This window comes from Lepisosteus platostomus, chromosome 9 (assembly GCF_059453375.1).
Source record: "Lepisosteus platostomus isolate fLepPlt1 chromosome 9, fLepPlt1.hap1, whole genome shotgun sequence".
Taxonomy (NCBI): domain Eukaryota; kingdom Metazoa; phylum Chordata; class Actinopteri; order Semionotiformes; family Lepisosteidae; genus Lepisosteus; species Lepisosteus platostomus.
This window is the reverse complement of record NC_142619.1, coordinates 48,920,260-48,945,074: the sequence shown is the minus strand read 5'-3', so window position 1 is coordinate 48,945,074 and position 24,815 is coordinate 48,920,260. Positions and strand designations below refer to the sequence as shown.

The 24,815-nt window shown below is 36.7% G+C and overlaps 1 protein-coding gene and 1 long non-coding RNA gene across 4 annotated transcripts in view; both read left to right on the top strand.

Moving 5' to 3' along the window:
• LOC148655154 (uncharacterized) overlaps positions 1 to 8,988 on the top strand; it is a 103,260-nt gene extending 94,272 nt beyond the window's left edge. For all 3 annotated transcript variants that reach the window (XR_015941199.1, XR_015941198.1, XR_015941197.1), the window contains 3 exons: positions 6,727 to 6,781; positions 7,438 to 7,511; positions 8,545 to 8,988. This is a non-coding gene — a long non-coding RNA (uncharacterized LOC148655154). The remainder of the gene's footprint in view (positions 1 to 6,726; positions 6,782 to 7,437; positions 7,512 to 8,544) is intronic.
• A 6,271-nt stretch (positions 8,989 to 15,259) lies between these two features.
• Positions 15,260 to 23,198, top strand: LOC148655153 (uncharacterized). Its single transcript, XM_088646617.1, has 7 exons — positions 15,260 to 15,846; positions 16,195 to 16,417; positions 19,417 to 19,510; positions 19,659 to 19,871; positions 20,134 to 20,267; positions 21,196 to 21,332; positions 22,940 to 23,198. Exons 1-7 carry the CDS (start codon positions 15,822 to 15,824, stop codon positions 23,179 to 23,181), a joined length of 1,068 nt encoding a protein of 355 aa, XP_088502743.1. The 5' UTR covers positions 15,260 to 15,821; the 3' UTR covers positions 23,182 to 23,198.
• Positions 23,199 to 24,815: the final 1,617 nt, after the last annotated feature.

The following is a 24,815-nucleotide window of genomic DNA, read 5'->3' as shown; positions in this document are numbered from 1 at the left end:
TATGATGACATGTTAGAGTATAGAAGTTAGTGTGTTACATGAAATGTTTGTGCCACGCTCTTTGTGTTCCATTGCACCTTTATTAATAATCTGCTTGTACAGTATTTGACTCTGAGCAGCACATTCATATTCTTCCCCTTTTGCCATTACTTCTCTTTAATGTTTAGGGAACAGAAGTGTATCTGAATGAATGTAGTTAGGTATGACAAGTATTTTTTATACATGATTAATGTTTATAGGATGCAGTACCTCTTTTTGTGGCAGTGTTAACCTAAACATGTCTACAAAGGGACAAGTAAAGGTTTATTCCATGCTGAAAACAGAAGAAAAGAAACGCAATGTTTCGGCTTCTTTGGATCAAGGGTGAAGGCTCCACAGCCAAAACCTTGTGTTTCTTTTCTTCTCTTTTCAGCATGGAATAAACCTTTACTTGTTCCTTTGCAGCCTACGCATGTAGATGCAGCTACCTACTTAAACTAAAAATGTCTAAACCTATAGAAACAAGTAATAGGTTTATTCCATGCTGGAAAAAAAGAAGAAAGAAAACACAACGTTTCTGCCATGGAGCCTTCTTCAGGTGTGAGAGAAACAAGCAGTAGGCAAAGGTAATGGAGCAGGAGAACCAAGGCTGAGAGAGAGGAGGAGCGAGAGGCGGGAGCAGGGGACAGAAAGAGAGGCCAATCAAGAGGTGCGAAGTCAGAATAGGTGTAGAGAGGTGTGAAATAAAACCTCCAATGAATGGAGAAAATTTAGTAGAAAAGTAGTCTGTCGTTAAGAGAAGGGGGAAGGTGTGATCCTAGCTGGAGGATAATTTTGGTTCCGGTGGTCCTTCTGATGTATGAGTTCGGAAAACCGTTTTTGAGAACACAGACGGAGAGATTAGAGTGGTCATGGCCGTCAGAGGTGAAATGAGACACAATGGGCTTGGAAAGATCTTTAATTTTCACAGCCCTAACATGTTCTCTGTATCGATCTCCGAGTCTCCTTCCTGTTTCTCCAATGTACATGGCTGGGCATTTACTGCAAGACATACAGTAAATAAGGTTGCTGGAGGTATATTATATATACATTATACATTATATATGTCTAAACATATAATAGGCAGGACATTGTTTGTACTCTTTACACCTTTTTCAGTCTACATTAAAACTTATTGCAGCTTGCTTAAAATAAATACCAAGATATTCGCCCAAAGATCTCTCCAGGGCTGTGCTTTACATAGTTTCCCTTAGCTGGCTGTTGAAATTTATCATCAAAACGAATTGTTCTCCGCAAGAATGAATCAGTATTCCTTAAGTGACATTACACTGACGTTTATGTTTTTAGGAACAGACAAATAAGCTGTAAAAAACATTGTAATGCACAAACAATGTTTAAACAACTTGGATACAAACATATTACAAGTTTAAAATTATTTACATAGATTATCCCCATGAGCTTTAAGGTATTTCATACACTAAAAATATCCACCATAAATATCTTTAAATATATGCAACATGTATTTGAAACATCTTGCAGCATGTTACCTTAACAAAATGTTTTTTCTGGGTTGCATGAGAAAGCTCTTAACACAGAGAATCCGAGCGATTTTGTATTTCCCCTGGTAAACAGAGATCAGATTAGTGAGCTGAGATCTTTAAATTGGGGATTGTAGTGCCAAAAAATCACTTAAAACTATCCATGTAGCGTGAACTGTCTTCTTAGAGAATAGGTACAAATTAAACCAGTATAATGAACACAATTCTATGCACTGTGTGTATGGGCAGTCGTCATCAGGAGGTATTTAAGATTTTTTGCAATAATTCTCCATATCCCTGTTAGACAAACACTTGGGTTTCTTGTGATTGTTATTGACCACAAAAAGGAAGACATACGTGTCCTATGTAATCAGCTTCATCGGAGCTTCCTGCAGCTTAGTGCTGATATTGATTTCATCCCTTTTCTGTATTTCATGTCGTAGCTGACGGACTGATTTCAAAAGCACAAAGCCTTCTTCAATATCATCTTGCCCTGTTTCAATATCCATTCACATTCTCTGAACGAAAACAATTATTGATAGTGTTAACCTGTAAAAAACAATCAGTGCAACCATTACTCTTTCATGCTTGAAGAATTCCCAGAGATACAAAGGGTTAAAACAACAATTAGTGTTCCAGATTTATAGAAAGCTTCAAAGGTTGAACTATGTTAATAATGCTTAGTATTCTTATTCTGAAAAGATAGTGTTTGGAATCCATTTACATTTCAGTGGTCAAACCACCAATGCCATGATGACATGGCAGTTCACTTTGTGCATCAATGTTTTTGTGGTTCTGGGTTTAATACCAGACTGGGTGGAAATTGCATGTTCTCCCCATCTTCTTTTCTTCATCTTTTCTGGTTTCTTGCAGCTTCCCAAGATATGCTGGCTAGGTTAATTGGTGTCTGTAAATTGTTCCCTCCTGTGCGTGGCCTGCAATACTCTGGTTGCCCATAAAAGTAGTGCCACCTTCTGGCCTGTTCTTCTGGTATAGGGTCCAGTTTGTCATGAGCCTTACAAGGAACAAGTGGCTTGCTGACGATGGATGGGCGGTCATTATTTGCATTGCTGCACCTTACAAATTTAAAACTAGACTGTAATTGATGGTTTGCATTTATTGCGAAGCCCTTTTACCTGCCCCTGTTTGGGCTTAAAACTAATTTTGATGCTGTCAGAGATGTGTAATAACAGCACTGAAGATCTAAAAAGTGTATGAGGCTTGAGATCATCAAATGCTGAGGTGCCTTGTTTGAAGGTCCTGTGCGATAAGAATCCGTGATAATGGCAAAGTCTGTTGCACATCCTACTTTAGATCTCCATGTAATGGAATGTCTCAAAGATTACTTCAAACGAATTAACCTGAAAGGTGTTGTCTGGTTTGGGTGGTGCAGGGGTTAGCGTTGCTGCCTCGCAGCACTGTGTCTCCGGGTTGAGTTGCTAGGGTGCTATCTACGTGGAGTTTCCATATTTTCCCTGTGTTTACTTGGGTTTCCTCCAACAGTCCAAAAACGTACGTGTGAGGTTCGTTGGCTTCTGGGAAAATTGGCCCTGGTGTGGGTGCGTTTGTGTCTGTGTTTGTGTCCGTATCCACTCCAGGGCGTACTGCCTTGTGCCTAATCTTTGCCAGGATTGGCTCTGGCCTCCCCAGGGCCCTGCATTGGAAGAAGCGATTAGAAAATGGATGGATGCAAAGTATTGTCCAGTTAGTACTCTTAGAGTAATGTGAGAATGTAGCTTTTCCATTATGTGATCTTAAACAAAGATTTTGATCTACGTCTCATTCCTGGTGTGCACTAACTGTACAGAGCTGTAAGGCAAATGTTAAGGAACAGGGTGGTGCGATTCAAACAGGTCTGTTTTTTCATAAGCAATGAAATCTGACAAATTGGTTAGCAAGTTATCAGGTTACTGAAGTTTATCTTGGCACAAAATTCTTTGGTTAGTTTTGCAATGTGTGTTTTGCTGATTTAAAGAAATTCCTGTAACACAAAACAGGGAGCCCACCACAGACCCCCACCCCCCCCGCAAAAAAAAATAATAATCTTAAACTATACTGTGCTGCTATTGTTAAAAAAGAAACTGTTGTAGTTACAGTCCTACTAAATTGACTATAAATGTGATTTAATTAAGAATGAAGAAATTTATGGTTTCATTTTGAGGAAGAAAAAGTCCCATGTAGTTGCCAAACTAAGAACAAGGAGACAGGGGGTGTAAGTGATCTCTGTTTCAGACAACTAATGGTTTGTTCCTGTTCATCTAGAGATCAGTCATGTTAACAAACACCATCATTAAAAGGGATTTTCCTCTCATGCAACTAGCAATTGATGTTGAACTCTTAAATTGAGAATACTCTTCTCAGAATCAAGGGGGCAGGCACTTTTTGGATGATCTTTTGAAACTTTTTCGTATTTCATTGTTGTTTTCAGTATTTTCTGGAGAGACCATTCACTTTATGATAGTAGAGCTACCTTTCAGTTTTTGTTTTCTTGAGTGCTGGATCAGGGAGACCGATTCTGGATTTTTTAGCGGATGGTCAAGTTTATCAGAAGATTGCCTAGTTACAGAAAGTATTTAGTAGTTGTTCTGTGAAGATTAGTGTGAACAATAGATCTACAGCATGTGGTAAGTTCAGATGTGCTTTTTTATTAAAAATAATTATCAATAATTATCATTTTTTGTTCTTAGACCAGTAACTAACAAAAAACACAACACATTTTTCATAAAACATGGTGGTCTGTATTCGATCGCTTGCTTAACACAGATGGGCAACAAACAGACATGAATCTTGCTGTGTATGTGACCTCCAACTTGCCCTGTCATTTTTAGGAGGAGAAAAAGAAAGTCTTACTGACTTGGGGTTGTGCTCTGCACTATATGTATTAAACATGATGGCTTGTACAAATATATAATTAAAAAAAATTTTTTTTTTTTTTTGCATGCATAGTATTTACTCCCCCAGGTTAAGGTGTGTTATTTTAAGTCATGAAAGCCTCTGAATCTTGAAACCAAAGCAGCTGTTTACCAAAACCACTAACGCCCTCTGTTGTTCAGTTTTAGATTCACAGCTATGGTCTAAAACAATGCAAAAAGACCTATAGGTTAATAAATCAAGTCACTACTTTCATTTATTTGTTTACAGAGAAATTTGAGAAATACTATTATTGGTATGACAATTGTCTGTTTTTTACAAGATAAGAATAGGACATTTTTTTTTTGTTAAGTACATTCAGTCAAACTATGCCTGCCTGAAGAACAGGGCCCTTCTGAGAGAGATGTAGGAAGTGAAATATGATCTGCTGTTTCCATTCTTTTCAAAAAAGGATAAATTATCAAAGCTTTTACACCTGCTCTTCTAAACTTATCTTCTCTCACTATGTGTTGCTTCTTGCAGTTATTTTATCTATTTGTAAAAATAAGACCCATCAAAAACAACAATATTGAATGTAGCCATTAAAGCTAAGTATAATATTAAACTTTTGAGAACACCACTCAACCACACAGAAAACCACCCACAGAGAATTATGGTAAAGTATAATTATGCCTTACGCTGGTGTATCACATTGGATAGTCAAAAATGATTTATCAAGTACTTTATATTTTATAGCTTAGTTGTATGCAGGCTTAAAGTACAGGATGTAAAATATGAAGACACTTTATCGGTCTGCATTCTCCGAGAGCCCTAAAAGCATTCTTCCTTTGCTATACAGAGCAATTATTTATGATTTGAAAGCACTCCTAATGTCTTCTTAATATTTTGCATTATAAAGTATACTCAGGTGGTGCTGGTTTGTCAGGAATTAACTGTGATTCAGTGTTTTTTCTTACAGTATTAAAAGAAAATATTAAATTATCAAGTGGTAGTTTGCTCTTGATTTTTGTTTTACTTATTTTACTTGTGTGTATTTTGTTTTAAAGAAAAAGCTATTAAAGGGACCACATTGTCTTAAGATTGTTGTTTTTGATTGTGGGCCAAGTCCTGTAAGAAGTGAAGACAGAATATCTTTGTATTTTGAATTTTCATTTGATCTGTTCCATTCTTCACCTGGAAACGTACTGTATCACTAGGATGTGGCACTTAAGACACTTCAAGACTTATGTTTGCCAGGCAATTGTTTTCTCCACATAACCAATTAATGGAATGCAGAAACATACAAATAGCTTTCCAATTGCACTTATCCATTTGATAAGTAACTTGATAGTAATAAAAATATGATCATTATTTAAGCAGTTTCTCTTTTTGTAGGCGATGAACAAGACATCCAAATCAAAGTATGAACTTGTTGCCTGAACTGTCATTCACATTTTCTTTTTGAAAATGTGAGAGAAGCTGAAGACTAGTTTGGTCTTCAGCCTGGAAAGTCCAGGTTTTTTTCAGCTTATGACTTTACCTCTAAATGAATGGTGGAATGAACCGCTGAACAAGGCCCTCAGTGTGGAAACACTGCCTTTTATCCAAGCTATTGGAATAGTTTCCCATCTTAGGATTTCCAGGACCCTATACAATACTCCCGGTGTTTGACGTGTATTAACTACAGGTTTTAGGGATGTAATGGATAAACTCCTTTTAGGAACCTGAGCAGAATTGGATTTTCCCGTTTTCTGAGAGCTGTGAAGTAGCACAGTGTGGCATTAGCAAGGACTGTGATTAGATCCTGGTGAGATGCAGAGCAGCACGCATTGCAGTACCTCGAGTAAATTGAGAGGGTTTAGACATTCTGCTTTTTGAATCTGGAATGTAAAAAATAATAATGAATTCAACACATCTGCGAAATGGTTTCTTTGCTAAGGTTACTTTTTTTTGTTTGAAAAATCAAAAATGTGTTTGGATCAGTAGTATTAAAAATGGGTTACTGCCACCTGTGATTGTCTTTTTAAAATGTGTGGTTTTATACACTCTATTTCTTGATTGCATTTATTACTACATTAACCTGTTATTATTAAGTGTCAAAGGAAAAAAAAATATGGACAGTGTTTACAGTGCAATTGTATAATTGTTTCCTCCCATTGTAATAAGAACACACCTTGCTTAACAGCTCTGTTAGCTAACTCTCAAAAGAAGGAATGTCAGTCATGTGGCAAATATAGTGTACTTTGTGTCCATAGAGATCTATCTTGTAGGTAGTGTTTACATGGATTGTAGTTGCCAGAGGACACACTGTACGTTCATGTACAGCTTAAGTACACTGTCACTTTTTTCTCTTTTTTAGGTTCCTGAAAATAAAGGCAGTAATTAATCTTAAAAAGCCCAGTATTGGAAATCTGGTAAGTACTTTTTGAATAAAATCTGCATGTATTCAGTGAGTGTTACAGACTTGGATATTTCCCACACAGCTTTGTGCTCCTAGGAATTGAAAGATATATGTATAAACCAAGGATCCACATTTTGTGGCCTTGTGAAGTGACAGGATGATTTTGTTTTATTTATGTTTCAATGTGCATTAGAGTTGTAATACTTTCACATTGAATAAAAAAGCCATAATGCTCAGTGACATCATGTGAAAATAAATTCTCTACCATATGGATGTCAAATGAAAATGTTTTCTCGGGTGTTTATTTGCATTACGGTGTTCTTGAAGAGCACTTTTACCGGAACGGTTTTGTTTTTCAAAAAAAGTTTTTGTTTCCAATTACAGCATGCTGTTTTACACAGACAAACTGCCCTTGTGTAGTGCAGCAGTGAGGAAATATCAATCAGCACTGGAAATAGCTCTAATAACCTGTCAAATCATGTCAGGATATTAAAAAAAAAGTTAAAAACAAGAGGAGATATCTGCAGCCAGTAGCACACTTAGCTCATAAGTACAAAAGGGGATGGGAAGAGAAGAACCTGGAACTGTCCCTACATTTCAGCCTACCTGCTTAGGAAGAGCTCTGAGTGCCACACTGTGGTCAAGATTTTAACCCTTTCCTTTCTGCAGTTTGACCTAAAGAAGCAGGAAAGTTCCTCTCACTCAGTGGAGGCCAGTTCTGGTCCCGGAGTGCTGCTGGCTGTGTAAGTATGAATTTAATCAACAGTTTAATCAGGTTTCAGACCTGGAACCAGTGCTTTGTTTGTTCACTCACGCAAAGTATCGGTTCCATAAAGTAATTTGACACTCTGGAAGGAAAGCCAGCAGCCCCTGTATCTCTCTCTACAAGGTCTTGTTCAAGGTTCCCCCACAACTGCTTTCAAACACAGGAAAGAAAAATTTAATATTTTATTTTTAATCACAAGACTGGGGCTTTTCCTGCTGAAGGTAGCGAGATGGTCTTCACAGGGATAAGGTTAACTACAATCACAACAAAACAAAAACTAGAATCTTATATGTAACAATCATATATTAAACCATGGCCATCCATGATAGACTTTCAGTGGAATACAATTAAAATGTCATTGTATTCCACTGGTTAGATTAGGTAAAACCATCATAAAGAGTTAAATAATACTTTATCTCTAATAGCTGTTTGGCTCATAGTATATGCATTTTTATTTTAGTTATTACTGTTTTTAAAAGATACACTGATCTTTTCAACTTAATCACTCCCTATACACAGCTCTGTGTGGTAACCCACCATTTCATGACCAAATAAGGCTATTGAATGTGATTATTAGTACTTTAGGATCAGTTGTTTTGTGCACTCCCAGACAGATGGAGACTGTGCATTTAAGATATTATTAATTTGTACAACATGTTTGTGGCATTTTTGTGAAGCGGGTCCTCAGAGCACCAGAGTTAAATGCACCTGTTTCTTACAACAGTGTGGTTACTGAAAATGGCTATATAGATCAGTGCATCCCTATAGTAATATTACATAACATTATAAGTGGAAAGGGGCTTATTAAAATAGACTATTGTTACCTTAAAGGAATTTTGTTCTGTATCAGGCACAGGCTTAGTTCATTTGAAAATGCACACTTTGTTGAAATATAAAAAAGTGTCTTTCATTTTAAGACAATTTAATACGATTTCATAATCATTATTTTATCTGTTTTATTTTTCTTCTGTTTTTGTAAACATTTACAAAATCTGTTCTTGTCCCTTTAGATCCAGAAAGCTGTAATGATCTGACAGACATCTTAAATGCCAGCATTCTTCTCATGCTCCTCTTCGTCATTTGGTGATCTTCCCCAGGAAGCTGGTTTCATATGGTGGTTTAGATTTATGTTCCCAGTGTCTAGCACCATTTGAAATCAGTGTTCTTGGAGAAAGAATAGCAGCTGTGTGATTAAAGTGTGTACATATGTTTTTCAATCTTCTTAGCGTGCTCCATTTGTCATTGCAGATGCACTTTGTTAAATCCCAAATATTTGTGCTGAACAGTCTTGCCTTTCTAAATCCTATGATTTTAATTTTAGCAAAAATAATCTGGATTTGGCAAATGCTGTACAGTGTGTGGAATGTTGCTGGCATTACCCAAATGGATAGATCTTTATATGTTATATTCTTTGGAGTTTTGTATCGTCATGTCATTAAAAAGTATCCACTATTTTTCAGTTGTTTTATTCTTGAAAAGAAGGAAATGTTTATCAGCTGACACCCACAAGGGCTTCACACTAGGAGGGATTGTTTATAGCTCTGTGATGACCCTGAGCAGATCATTAACCAGAACACACTGTTCCTCCAAGGCAGTGCTAGAACTGATACAATAAATGGCTCTCTTTGCCAAGGTATGCCGTTGAAAGTTACTGCTGTTTTTACCACCAGAACGGTTGAAAAGCCCCTGAATCTGGCGCATTCGTCACAAAAGTCAGAGGGTTTTGTTTCAAATAACACCCAAGGCTGCAACGTGTTAAAATGTTTGTCATATAGAGCAGAATATAAACCACTTGGACAGATAGTGGTGAGAATTTAAATGTAGTATTTGCTTAATTTTATGTATCAACTAAGGTGAGGACAATACTCTTCTTCTCAGTATTCTTTATCAAAAGTAATCTGTTTAAAAGGCACTTCTTCTTGTAGGCACTTCCTCCTTCTTCTTTTTTCCCCAGTTTCACCCCTTTTGAAGGATGACTGATTTCCTCTGGTGTTCAGAGTCCACAATGTTTTCTAGCACCATTTGAAATCGGTTATAATGACAGGGGATAAATTCATCTGCTTGAAATCTGGGTTTACAATGAAGACTCTGAAATGTACCAGTATACAGTATTTCAACCTAAGGGTTTCGTTTTAATAGCAACTGCTAAATGGATTATTGATGTTTACATTGAGTTGATATATTTGATCATCAATCAATTACTATGCTATGCATTGATTTACAAACATAACAGGTTTAAGTCTGGCTTTGAAGTTGAATGTAAATTGAAAAATTCTTTCCTGCTTTATAATTCATCTCATACCTGCAAACACATCTCACTTCAACTTCACACATGCTTCCCTTCAGAATTCTGTAAGGCCTAAATTTCTGCCACCTCTGTAAATTTTCCTCCTAGATGAGAACATTTCGAACCTGATAAAAGGCTACTTGTAATGTTTGATTAGATAAGCTTCCTGTTTTCTTTGTGCAAATGAATCTAGCCATGCTAAGCTTCTGAAATGCCCGCTCATACCCTCTGAAAACATAAAAAAGTAAACATATCATAATTCATGAAAACACAATTGCATATGATCTGTGTGTAAAATAAGCTTCTTCAAGCATTTGTTTGTGAATATACAGTGCACGTAAATCTATAGTTTTTACATATATGGAATTTCCTATTTAAATACTTTTTTCTTATACCTCAACTTTTGAATGATAGTAACTCCAAACCTTTTTAAGAATAAGCCCAGAATGAAACCTACAGATCAATGTATTCACTTCCAGCTGTGTTTAATTTGTGTAATATTATAAATAGTTAAGAAGAAAAAATGTTCATGTGCAATTCTTTAAGAATGGCTTTATGTTTTGCGTTACTGCTGAAAGGATCAAGCAGTATTCTCAATTTGAGCTTTCTTAACAGTGAATCTGTTCAAAAGGTACATATTCCAAGTACGAACTGTTTTCATAGCAGTTAGAAAGGCTGTGCAGCAGTGTGCAGGTTGAAATGCATCATTTTGGATGTTAATTCCAGTCTGCAAAATAATAAGAAAAAATCTGTGTTTTTGGTTATGGACACACCTGAAAAAGCCTGAAATGTCCTCTTCTTACTTTTCATTACTTAATTGTGAATTAGCCCCATGCATACATGATAAAAGCATGTCAAACACAGTAAGGCTTAGCTGACTGACTGGGTCTTGCATGCTTATATCGTACAGTGGTTTAAACAAAATATGTAAAAAGTTAAAAACATGCTACTTCATTTTATGTGTTCTCTCCATTTATTGTTAAATGAAAGCGATGAACTCAAAGAAGTATAACTCTCTTACATTTTCTCACGAAGACTATAGGAGATGTTTTTGTAGGTTCTTTTGAAAAGTGGCTTTTCATCAGACTTTATTCATGCAGTAGTGGAGCTGCCGCCAGCTGTAGCTACATGTGGGTTTATAATGGCATAATGAGCCGAGATTGTGTTTAGTGCAGAAAAATAGTAGCCATCCTTTGTTACTCTGTAGGCATAAGAAACAAGCAATGTTGATCCAATTGCTTAGAGCTGTTTTAATTAACTATAATCCTAATAAAGCTATATAGTGTCAAATTGAGGAGAGGACTTAATGACTCTTCAATGATTTTTCAGATGAAGATCTTTATCTTTCATTGGCAGAATGAATCCAAACTCACTATTATTTATCCAGATGTAAAGTAGATGGCATATAACAAGCAGTAGCTAAAGTGTTAAAATGACATACAGTATGGGGTAAGTGTAATTTTTACTTTGATGGTGTTTTGAAATTTCTGCCTATTATTTATTCTGTATTCAAGTTTCATTTACATTTCATTTATATTTGAAGATCACAGACACTTTATGAAAGAATGCATTGACTTTTGCAGAGCTACTGGCACAATGGGGGAAATAATAATAGCCATCTTTTATCATTACAAGCTTTCATGTTAGATTGTTAAAACGCTCTTTGCAAAAACATTTTGTAAAAAAACATTTTTGTAGCTTCATCTGTTTTATTATTTTATGAATTTATTATTTGTAAATTTGAAGGACTAAACATGAGGTCTATATCATTTATTTAAGTAAGCAAGAGCAGTGGTCCTAACACTGGTCCCTGTGGTACCTCACTAATAACTTGACTGAGTTAATAATCTGTTTTCTGCAACTTGAGCAGCTCTTAGCCAAATGCAAACACTTCCTTGAATTTTAGCAACTTTCTGCCTCAGAATTAATGTTTCAAGTAGCGCTTTATCAAAAGATTTCAGAAAGTGCAGTTATATCATATTGCACAGGATGTCCTGAAGCTATGCTATGCTGTAGATGTTTTGCCAAGGAAATTTAATAGGTGTTTGGCCAAAATATTTAGGTGTGGTTGTTGATTCCTCCTATCATAACAAGGTCTCCAGAACTTGGATCCAATCCCAAAACATAATGGACTCCCTGCCATATTTCTCGGAGGGCAGTAGTATTTTCTCACAAGTTTCACCTCTTTTACACCAAACATAACCCTAACCATGTGCAAAAACTCAATTTTTGTATTCATTTGACCATAATACATTGTGGTCATTCAGATGTAGTTTGGAAACTTCTCCTCTTTTTCTACTTCATCCTCTGATGCTGATTCCTTGCAACCTGATTACAGACACATTCAAACAGGTGAAAGTCATCAGTACTTTTTGAGACTTTATCCTGAAAACGGCCTTTTGTTTCGGAGATCTTAAGTCTTTGCCTTTGGTAGGCTTGCCTCCTGAACCCCTTATGTCAAACAGAAGGGATCAAGATACCCTTGAGTCCTTCTCCTGGCAGGGTTGGCATTATACCGGTAGCTTTAATTTTCTTAACAGTGGACACTATAATCATGATAATCATATCATAACTATGATATGTTTACAGTGGAAAGGGGGAGATTCTACTTGTTGTGCATTCTGCTTGTCTTTTATAGTCATGCCTCAACTTGATGAGGTGAATGGCCTGCAGTCTTCCACTACTTTTCTGACCTTAACCATCATGATGCCTGCAACAACTGAATGTCTTCTCTGTGTTACCTCCTTTTATATCCCAAAGAACCAGGAAATCTCCAGAGACTATATTGTTCTGCAGGGTTCCGTTGTTTTTGTTAGGTGAGAATGAAGGGAACCCTCTTGTTTTTTTTTTGCAAACTTTTCTGTTTTCAATGTTATTGTGAATACAGTATAATCATTTTAGGATTATGTAGGCAAGCGTGAAGATGGCAGAATCAGGAAAGATGGCAGCTCTGGCCTGAACTACATTCCCCAGGAATCTATATGGAACGTTTTGTCACCCTCAGTCACCTGACCAGTTTCTTAAAGACAATTCGTCAGGTAATCGTTTAAAACTAGTAAGCTGGGGCTTCCTGAAGCAGAGAGGGCTCTGTGTGGGGAAAGAGGACACATCCTTTATGGAGCTGGGACTGAGGGAGATGAGTGTTTTTTGGGAAGGGGAGACTGAATTTTCAAAAGTTTTTTTTTGTGAAGGTTGTAAGCAGCTTAGCTGCCCAGTGCGTACACTGAGGGATCCTGAATAAATATAGTTGGCAGCTTAAAGTAGAGCTAGGCTTTTGTTTTGCATTAGTTCCCACACTGTATATGAAGTGCACTTGTTTTGTACCTTATGGCTGCGTTTGTGATTTTCCCGAGACCCAGATCAACAGATAGATCACTTGCTGCACCACTCCAACCCTCAGATGTCACACAAGATAAATTATATATAAATTAATTCTATTGTCCATCCATTTCTAAGTGCTTCATCCAACTTAGGGTCTCAAGGGAGTCAAAGCCTGTCCCAGCAAGCAGTGGGACCAAGACAGGACAACACCCTGGCTGGGACACCAGTCCATCAAAGGGCTCAGACTTGGATCACTGCCAGTTTTCCCAGAAGCCAATTAACCTGCAAGTCTGTCTTTGGTCTGTGGAAGGAAACCCAGGCAAACATGGGGAAATATACAAACCATGCAGATAGCACCTCGCATCCAGAACAGAACCCATTTATATTTAGACACTGTGTATGCTGAACTAATTTTTGCCACACTTGCGGACTGTTTCTGCTTTCACAGTTTTGACAACTGAAGGAAAGGTGTTTAGTTACGGCAAAATGAGCATCTCTTCTGGGGTTTTGATTTGTTATTTTAATTGTAGAAATAAAAATACTATCCACAGGTCAAACCAGAGACAAGACAACAATAAATATTTTTATTGTTTGGAAAAAATAAGTCTTTTAGGAGCCAAAAAGAGCTGAACAAAAACTGAAGACCTGGAACAAAGGTAGAATATAAACCATTTTGATTTTCCATATAGTTTTTTAATCAACATGTATAACTCATGGATAGTACGATGTTATTTTAAGGATTCAGAAATATCCTACCTTCACATATTGTCAATATTGTATGAAGATTTAATCTTTAGGAGTGATGTTGATTTAATTTTAGAGTGGCTATGAATGGTATAGAACACTTTTGTTTAATGTGACAAAGCATAAAAGTGTCTTGGATGAAAAACTGAGTTAACAATGAATACTTTCACAGTGAGTCATGCTGCTTGTTGCCACGGTGCTTCTAGAATTGCAGGTGATGTGGGAGATGTTCTTTTTTTATGACCGTAATACACAAACCTGGTGTTAAGTACACGGAAAGCACTGGAAGTCTGTTTGAAGAGGGCATTAAAACCTCCTCTATGAACTCGGAAAGGCATTCTTTAAAGAAAGAATATCAAAATAATGAACAAGACAGATTAATGAGAAAGTACTAAACAGCCCATTCCTGTACCTCACGGGCTGTTTAGTACAGGCAATTAACCTACCATCACGTTTTTGAGGTGTAGTGGGAATCCATATTATACCCCCATAAACTCTAAGGCAACATGCAAACTCTACCTGCATCTGTAACTTGGCAGCCCTAACCACCACACCAACACCACATAAAGCTGCAAGAGAATATAAGATAGTAGAAGATTAGATACATGCTGATACCGAAGTAGCTTAACTTTTTAAGTTTGAATTCCAGTCTCTTCACTTCTTCTGCACATTGTATGTGTACATTCTGGCCACAAGTAAAATCTTTCTGTTGGAAATAAGTGACCTTTTCAAATCCAGGCTTCACACACCTTTGTTAGCACTACCAGGAGTCCAAATAATAACCTTGATAATGATCCTGCAAGATTATAAACTGGTGCCACATAAGGCAACTGAGGGATCTTTGATAAATGCTTTGATTTTGGTTGCCAGGAAGTCATTAGTTCTGGCATGTTTGTAGGTGTGGTAAGAGGAATCCATTTACAGTTTTATGGTCACTGGTCTGACCTGTAATCTAATCTGCTTTGCACTTCTTTGGTTCAACTTGTCTTGAAGAAGAAATAATAGGCTACACAATGCCACGATTGCCCTGTTTTGCCCTAAGCAACACCACTCTTAGCTGTACTCTCAGCGTTCTAAATTTATCACTGATTTTTGCATTCATTAACCAGTCCAACGTTTTGAACTTTGACATTTACAGTCAACAGACTCTTCTTTCTCTCGCAGTCTTTGAAGTCTGTGTATTTCTTGCTTTTTCTTAGATACTGCACTGCAATGTTGAAGTAGAGTGCATCTTCCAGTATTTGTACTTTCCCTAAACACCATCTGCAGTATGTGCCTATATAATATGTAACTAATAATAATAATAATAATAATGTTCAGTATATTTTGTACATTTACTTTGCTCCCTGTGAAATAAAAGTATCCCACTCACGTATAAAGCACTGAATATTCTAGCTCCAGGTTACCCAAAGGGATTGATTGCTTGAGTACAGCCCAACATGTAATCTGAGATCTTCTGATTCAGGGCTTCTTACACTAAAATCTACAATTTGGCTCCACGCAATGATTGATAAAACTCCATATCTATGGACCTCTTCCCAAAGTCAACTGAAGACTGTCATTGTGCTTCTCTGTTTCGTGTTGCTGTGTTGTCTAGGGTGAGTCTTTCATCCACACTGTGTTGCCATGCTGAGATGTTTACAGTACCTTAATAACACACGCCTGCTATACACACGTCTTTTAAAAATATCCTTTGTCTTTCCATGATGGAGATATTTGCAAATTGCTTCAGTTCCTTGCTTTCACACCAAATTATGAATTGATGACTACATTTTAGGGCTCAGTTGTAAAGATTTTTAAGAAAGTTATAAAAAGCATCTGAGAGAAAGAAGGTCATCTTAACAATAAAAGCACTTTAGGCACTTTTTTAATTCACCACAGTTTTCATTTCATGTTGGATGTGTTCAATTGTGTTAAAAAGCTGACGAAGGACAGATGGCCATTGAGGGAGCAGTAACTGGTGAGATGTTTTTGGAGCTATTGCTGTTCATAATCATATACTTTAGATCAGGTGCGCATATTCTATATAATCTGAACCTTATCTTTATGATTCTGTATGCGCTATTTACCTGTGAATGGTTCTATTGTATTACAGTATATATATTATCAATCTACCTTTTATCAATTTTTATCAGTCACAATACAGATTCTATCAGAACCCTGGAAGATAAAATCTTACAAGGTACTTTTTCTGGCGTTTTCATTATCTCCTAAATTAGGTTTTCTCGAATTGAGAAAATATGATGCTGCAGGCGCTGTAGTTTAACTCATTGTTGTTGATAGTTTCCGAAAATTAATACTTTTGTAGGCCAAATCCCCGGTTCTCGGGACTTCACCGAAAATGGAGATCAAAGTGAAAGCAGTGGGGCAAGATGGAAAAGCACTCCTCATCCACGTTTGTCTCCTCAAATTAAGACCGCTCGGCTCCAACCTATCCATGAGGCTAATGCGGATCTACTCTGGGAAGAAACAGGTCCGTCTGTCCCAGAACCTGGGGCGGACGTGCCGCTGTATATACGCGCACTTCACAGGTAATGCTGAGTAAATGGGCCAGCAGGTAAACGTGTGATTCATTCCTGATATAAGCAACATTTTCAGTCATATACCGGTGCAGTGTATGATTCTAACAAATATACGGATATTTAAAATTTTAGAAATGGTATTTTACAATAAAAGATTTTAATAGACAAGGTCCTATGAGCTGTTACACTTGTATTTCTCAGATTTTGTAAAAGCGACCAAACAGTACCAGGAAAACCGATCTAGTCAGTTTCTAGAGGCACAGCACACTGGCGTTGAAGTAGCAAAGAGGTGCTATTTATGGGGGGGACAAATTAATTACATCCCTGTTTGAAGACGTTGGAAGAGTTATTCAACGGCAGAATTTATTCACTCTAATATCTCTGTAAGCAGTGAAAGAAGGAGGCTGGAATCCAACTGCAACAATGCAGGCTGATTCGAAATACCTGTAAATCAAATTTTAAAATGCGATTTTATACAGCCTTGACTATGATATAATACTGTGCGCAGCAACGCTAGTCAAAAATAAATCAGTACACAAATGTATAATCTGTAGTCCGGGTCTTCCAAAAACAGGGACTGCAGGCAGTCACGTCATTTAACCAGTAGGTGGCGCTCTTTCCTGTCAATTGGGATCACTTGAAACTTCTCTTTAAATGTCTTTCCTTCCCCTCTTACAGTTTCAGGCTGTTTTGTTTCCCGTTGCTCTTACTCGCAAAAAAAGGTTCATCCTCTAAATCGTTATTGGAATTAGGTCGCAAGAGTTTCTTAGAGTTTTGTTTTAAATGATGAAACGTTGTCCCACTGTAATGAAACGGGCAAAGACTGTCCCTGTAAAAGTCTCCAAATTGTCATTCGCTACGCCACCAGCACAGAACCGAGACCTGTGTTACAGTATCGATATTGACGTATTTTGGGGTTGAAGACATATATAATGAGGTAGTTTGATTCGTAAGGTCTGTTGTATCTGCCGACACTTGATGTGTAAACTTCTTGTTGAACTGTAATGTAACTTAATGTAACTTCTAACTGTATCTTAACACATAAAGGGAATTTCCGGAGTTTTCCAAACTTATTTTCTTCCTTTATAAATCCATAGAATGTGCTAGGAATGGAATTTTTAAACTGAATTTCAAATGTAAATTTGTTTTACATTAATCTAATGTAAAACTAAGAGCAGGAGGCACTTCATTTCACAAAAGTATTTGGATTATATGATAGATACTTTATTGATCCCGGGAGGGAAATTGCAGATGAAGCTATATATGAAGCTAACAAGCCATGTTATTAAACTGAAACCCTGGCTTCTTTAAAGAAACAGCAGAGAACCTCGGGTTTATTAGATATCAACGGAGCTGGAAGAGCCGAATGTCCTACTCTCATTTCTCATGTTTATGTTCTTATGTTTTAGAAAATATTCGTGAAAGTAAGACATTTTTTAATGACTGCCAAGTAAAAAAAGATCACAATAAGCTATATTGTTATTAGGGTGATATAAAAAAGCCGTCAGAATCTTATCATGTAGCATTCTATAATTTGCTAATATAGTTAGCTAAGATATATGGTATAAATCATTACAAACGAAGTTTATATTAAGCTTTTATATATGTATCCAACGTCTTAAAGGTAAGTCGTCATAACATTAAATACATAATATCTACTTAATTGTATTCTGTCAAGATTTCTTCTTCATGATCCGGTATGGATCATACAAACTACGTTCTTGGATTTTGTCAAATTTAGGAGGCGAGTCTTTATAACTTTTTTCATATATTTAATTCAATGGGAACATGTACTGTATAAATACTGTATATATTATCCTGAAAATGACACGCACAATATGGGGCTGTTATAAAACAATGTACATAATTAGAAAACGTTTCCGGTGCTGATTTCCGATATTTACATTTGATAAATCTATCACAGTTATTACAATTAAAGTGCAAACAATCCATACAGTTTGTTGTAGAGGGATTTTATGTTAACTTCAAGAACGGTGGTTGTTTGCCAATTCCAACAGACTACGGAAAAGCTTCTACCTCCAGGCAATAAGACTGCTAAATAGCCAACCTGGAGCTCCTTAGCAAATCATCTGTAATGGCTACATGGACACACAATTCTCACTATATTCAGGATAACTGCACTGCATGTATATTTTGCATACACCATAGACACAGCTCTACTCACATTGAGTTTTATTCCATTTAAAAGATGTAACCTCAATTTTGTGATTTTTGTGTTTTTGTGATTTTTGTGATTCTTGTAATTTTTGTGAGCTCGCAAAAAAAAGACATTTCATTGCCAGCAACTGCTGCTGCACGCCGTATTGTTGTGCATTTGATAAATAAACTTTGATTTGATTTGAATTGTGGATGACAATTTCGTTCTTAGCAGAGCTCGACCTTTTCGTATTTTCATCTATTGGCAATATACATGAGATCCGAAATTTGACATCTAGTTTTTGTTTAACCAACGTTAAATTTAAATTCGTTTAAATTTGTCGATTGTGAAAAATTGTCTTTATTAGTCCCAGTTAATGTGCATTAGCCTTTTCCCAGTCCTTAGTCGTGGAGAGGTTTGTATCTGTAAGCGAAGTCATTGCCACCGTGGCGTCTTCAGAGTATCGTGATGTCGTCACCGGCTTGGAGGGAGAAGGGTGGCGGTGTGTCCTCTCGTCCTGGAAGAGAGGCTCCTCGTACTTTTTAAGAGCAGCGGTAGTTTCTAAGAGGGGAACGTATCGACATGTAAACCACTGTTGTGAAGGACTCCTCAGTTTGAAGTCCTTCACAACAGTGGTTATCGTGTTATCAATGATAGGACACTGTCTCATTTCTGCTTGTTTAAGTGATAGGAGTAGCTTGTTATAGGATTCATATTATAGTCTTTTTGCCTTTCGTCTTAACAACAGCAGCAACGTAATTACGTAAAGGGGCGAATGCATGGAGAGCTAGATGTGTTATTTTCCCCTTTTCTTCTTTTTATTAGCAAAGGTTTCTAATCTTTCCTAAACAGCTTTAAATTCTGAGGAGACCTGGAAAATTTTGAGGGAACAGTCGAAACTGAAACTGATGCAATTGGAATCTAAACTTCCATCAGATGCAAAAGTAGGCACCACTCCTTCCGTATTTGAAATCCAAGAAAGTACTTTTCGTTACTGTTGGAGGCAGTGGCCATTGGCAAAAATGATTTGAACACCTACAAGAAGTGTACCTACATGTAAATTGTTTTTCCTTTATGCCTCCTTTTCGGCAGTTATTAGAGAAACGGAGGTTCAACGAAATGCTGCAGAATCTTGATGGAAGAATTGGTCACTACAGGAACAATCTCGCACAGATGCACAGGATCTCAGAAACAAACCAGGACAAGATGTCTCTGATAATAGTCAATAATCCTCTCCCTGACCTCACTGACATGAAGGGGAACTGTGGCCCAATGCAATATCTCATCAAAAGCGACTCGAAGCAGGTGTAACAGTGATGTACCTTCAGCGAGCAGTTCGAATTTGGAATGGAAAGGAAGAAATTATTTTGAAGCTTGTGCATGTGTTCTATCTAAACTAGCGTAGGGAAATAAAAATGAGATTTTTCAAAAATGTCATTGATTTCAAATGCAGTTTTGTATCGCATGAAAGGTTTTGCTTCTTTATTCTTATATATATATAAATGATTTGGCTCTTTCTAGAGTAGTAGCAGGATGCTAAGAAATAATAATAGTATTCCTTTCACAGACGAAAGATCCTTTGAAGAACTGGCATGAAATGCCACCCCTGAATCACAGCAGAAAACACCCGTCACTAGTATGGAGAAACTCCTACAGTCTGAAGAAAGAGCAGTGTCATAGACCAGGCAAACAGGCAAAAAGGTATTTATTAAGAACAAGGAATGTGTATAGCATGGAGTGTTGAGTGTTAATTGGGACTTTCTGCAACTTTGCACTTTGTAATTTAAAATCATTCATAATTTTCTGCTTTTTCCCCAAAGGATGTACCTTTACCAATCAGTGTGGTCAATTCAGATTCAAATGGGACCTCTGTGTTTACCTCCTATTTATATTGGACTGTGATTGAAGTAAATTAATTATTGTGTCACATAAGTAAGACTTAAAAGATTAAGCAGGTGGAATGATGTCTGCATTGCTAGAGCATATTTTTAATTGTGATCTTTATTGTGGTTTTAATATACTCCCACAAAGACTTGCGAAAACAAGATTTTCATCAAAACTGGACCTTCAATAATCAAAAGTAATTCAATAATTAGCAATGTACTACTTTCTAAGGCACACTGGGCCATAGATTTAACACAATACCTGTGTCTCTTTTCGCTCAGACTCTTGAAAAAAATATCTGGATTTATTATTAGATCAATAGCTACAATAAACCAAATGTGCAAGATAGTTTGAACAGCCTTGTCAAGTATATCATTTTTCACATTCTCTTTACATTTGTGAAGTTTTAAAGAGATCATCTAAGCAAGTAAACATTTCCTTTTTTCATTTTGCAAATTAAAACTTTTTCTTTCTTCAGAAAAAGTAAAGCAATATCTCTAGGAAACGATGCTCAGATTTTTTTTTTACAAAATATCCATCAGTTTTCAAATCCCTTCATCCAGTTCAAGGTCTTGGGGGAACCAGAGCCTATCCCGACAAGCAGTGGGCACAAGGCAGGATCTATTAAATGTATTTATAAAAAGAGTTCTAATCTAGCAGATATTTTTGTGCTATTGTGTAAAATCACATTAAGCATACTTGAGCAAATATAACACAAATATACTATCAATGTATTTTATTTCAGGTCTCAAAGAAATGCAAACTCATATACTGGCTGTCAAGAGTACTCTGATGAAAACACTCCAAGGCTGTCAGTGTTACCAAAGTTGCTAGATAACAGGACGTCCAACAGCAGGTCTTGTGTGACTAATATACATGAAGGTAATGGCTCTAAAGCTTTAGTGTTGAGGTAAAAAAATCATAATGATAGCAGTTGTCTCACCAGTCATGGGAATACGTAATTTATATTTTAGATAGGAACAAGTAATAGGTTTAATCCATGCTGAAAAAAAAGAAGAAAGAAAACACAACGTTTCGGCCGTGGAGCCTTCTTCAGGTGTGAGAAAGACAATCTGTAAGACAGTAAGTCTTTCTCACACCTGAAGAAGGCTCCACGGCCGAAACGTTGTGTTTTCTTTCTTCTTTTTTTCAGCATGGAATAAACCTATTACTTGTTCCTTTGCAGCCTACGCATGCTGACTCAGCTACCCACCTGAACTATATTTTAAATATATATTTATATTTTAAAAATACAGAGCACACAAATGTTAATATTTTAATATAAAGTACTGTTAGGTGGTGGATAAAATATCCAGTAGGCATCACACACTTCAATTTTATGTACAAACAAATGTAACATCTGCTGCCTAGATTCTGTGACAAGTAAGGGGCTCTAGTAGTATATTTCAGCAGTTAATGGCAGTGTCATCTACAGTATGTAGTACATTTCTAAACAACAGGTGGGCACTGTCACTGTTAAGTTACCACAGTCATCTGCAAATGATTGATAGCAAGTCAAGCCAACTGCCTGTGTGTGTTTTGTGGGGCGAATGCTTGCTGTTAATGTTAGTGCTGCTGGCTATATAACTATTTAAACTTTTAAGAGTCCAGACCTCCCAGTCTGCTCGTTCCAAAACCCTCAGAGCAGCAGTCAGTCCAAATGTGTAAGCAAGTCACCCACAGATTGTCTGAGCCTATAAGGTATTGATTGCCAGCAACTGCAACGAATAATGGGGTCTTGAGTATTCAGTTTAATCTTGTTCTGAAAATTTAGCTTCATGGTCAACATTCTGCTTTATACTACCAAGTGTTTATTGAAATGAGCCATTAATGGAGGTATCACAATATTTCAACATAAAAGATTTATTTTCAGCCATATCTTTATTACATCATGTCAAGATAAAATTTAATCAGAATTAATCTGGTACTGTATGTAAATGTCTTTCATACAATAGCATATACAGCACAGTCACTGGTGAACACCACACATTGCATAACCGTATAAGAAATAATGTAACTAAAATAGGGATATTTTACCTAATACATACACAATCCTAAAACCATAATAAAAAAAACACCACTGTCAATTACTTGATTGATTTTAAACAATTCAATTAATGGATTTCCCTTCCAGCATTAAATACTGAACTCCACGAGAAATAACAATAATGACAATGTACGATTTGTACTTTAAGTGAACAGAAAGTGCTTTGAAACAGGAACTATTCATCACCTAAGGCAAAGGGCCATGTGGAGGGGTTTGTGCTAAAAAAATTACATATCATGTAATGTTGAATCATCAAGATTTGTACAAGATGGATTGTCCATAGTTTAAGCTCCTGTGCCAGAAAGGATAGAAACAAGTTCTGCGCTGATTGATGTTAATTGAGGTCAATGTCATTCCGTGCTGCACTGACAGATTTTACCAGATGTTGCCGTGCTTCACACACCTCATTATTAAGTTGATGGTGTGTGTGTTTGTTCTCCAGGTCCACTCCATGAGCTCTGCCCTATTTCCAGGGAAATGAAGAACTCGAGCTGCGGGACCTGGGAGCCTCTCTCTCTCTCTGCTCTGCAAGAGACAAGCCCCACTGTAACGGCACCAGGAGCTGGACACTTCAGATATGGACAGAAGTCCCTCTGGACAGTCAACAGCAGTATTTCAGAACCCACCCAGTACCTCTGGTCTAACCTGAGGCATGGACACAGGGGTATAAAAAAACTGCAATAAATAAAAAGCTAGCAATCCTTATGGCTTACACTGTATGTTTCTAACCATATGTAGGCATACAGGTGTCACCACCTGTGCAATGGGTTTCCATTCGCGTTTGACTCCCCAGTTCGTGAATTTATGCTTATGAGAAAGAATGAGAGATTGAGTTATTTGAAGACGTTTTCATGTGTTTAAGCAATGACATGTTGAATACTAAATAAATATTATTTGATTTTAAGAGCCCATGTGAGCCAGAGAAACGCTTAGATTGGAATGCTGAGCAATAGGGTCATATTCCTCACAAGATCATAAAAAATCATAGAAGTCTGTGATTTTTAAACATTTTTCTTCTTACTAATGTCGCCTTACGGTGTGACAGCTAAAAATGTAATGGACTAACCATATTTTCTGAGATTCCATTTTGTTTATCGTGGAAAACACAATAGCTAACCTGAATCCATGTTTTTCTTGGACTGGCTCCTGGGATGCATCATTAAAATCATATCAGGGCACATGGTGACATTTTTTGCAAGGAGGTCTGGACAGAACAGAGGCATTTCTAAATAAGTTCACTATAAATCAATTCAATTGAAAATATTTTATTCATCCCATTTAAGCAGCAAGCAGTGCAACATGCAACACATGACAAAAAAACATTGCTGAGAAAAAAAAAGTATAAACAGTACATAGATAAAAACAGCCAATGGGCCATAGAAGTGATTGAAAGGAACAGTGTGCAATATATAAGAAGATATTAAAGTACATGCACATTTAGATAGAGGGTCCCTATCCAATAGAGATCATAGTGATAAAACGTCTTTACATTCATTGTTTGCAAGCCTGATGGCCTCTGGAGCAAAGCTACATTTTCTTTTATTTGTCTTGCACTGTGGAGAGCGAACACATCTTCCTGAAGGCAACTGTTCAAAAGACTGATGCAGGATATGGGATCGGTCTGCAATGATGGCTAGGCCTTCCTCGGGATCTGCCAGACATAAAACTGTGCCAGGAATCTCAAAAGCTCACCAATAATTCTAGAGCTAGAGATACAGTAAGTACCCTCAAAATCGTAACAGGAATAAAGAAATTAGATGACATTTTGTTGAAGGATTTGAATTCATTTGCAAATACCGTTAAAAACATTACATTTTTAGTATTCAGAATTTTATTATATTTGTAAATATAAAAAATATTTAATTTCATTTCATAATGCATAAATTAAGACACCACTGGAGGCTTTTACTAACAGTTTACATCGTATCAGATTTCTGTATACAATTGATATGCAGAGTACAAACCATATTCTTCAACAGCTAAGATGTTCACATATAACAATAAATGTCAAATTAGTTTGCTCTTTATTGGTTATATATCTCAGTTAAGCAGCTAGGTGATTGTTATACTTAATACAAAACCTCTAATTTTCTGGCCAAAGAACAATATTGAATTTAATTATTCAAATTGTGTCACAGGTTTTTAATAGGACTGTCAGATACAGCGGTCTCTATAAACTACTTGGAGCCAAAGATGAGATCGGCATAATCATGTTTTTGTTCATTGTAAGAGCTTATTAGAAACACTGTTAAAACCCCCTAACATTATTTGATATCTTTCGGTATTTTAATGTAATCTGAAATCAGGTGTACGTAAGG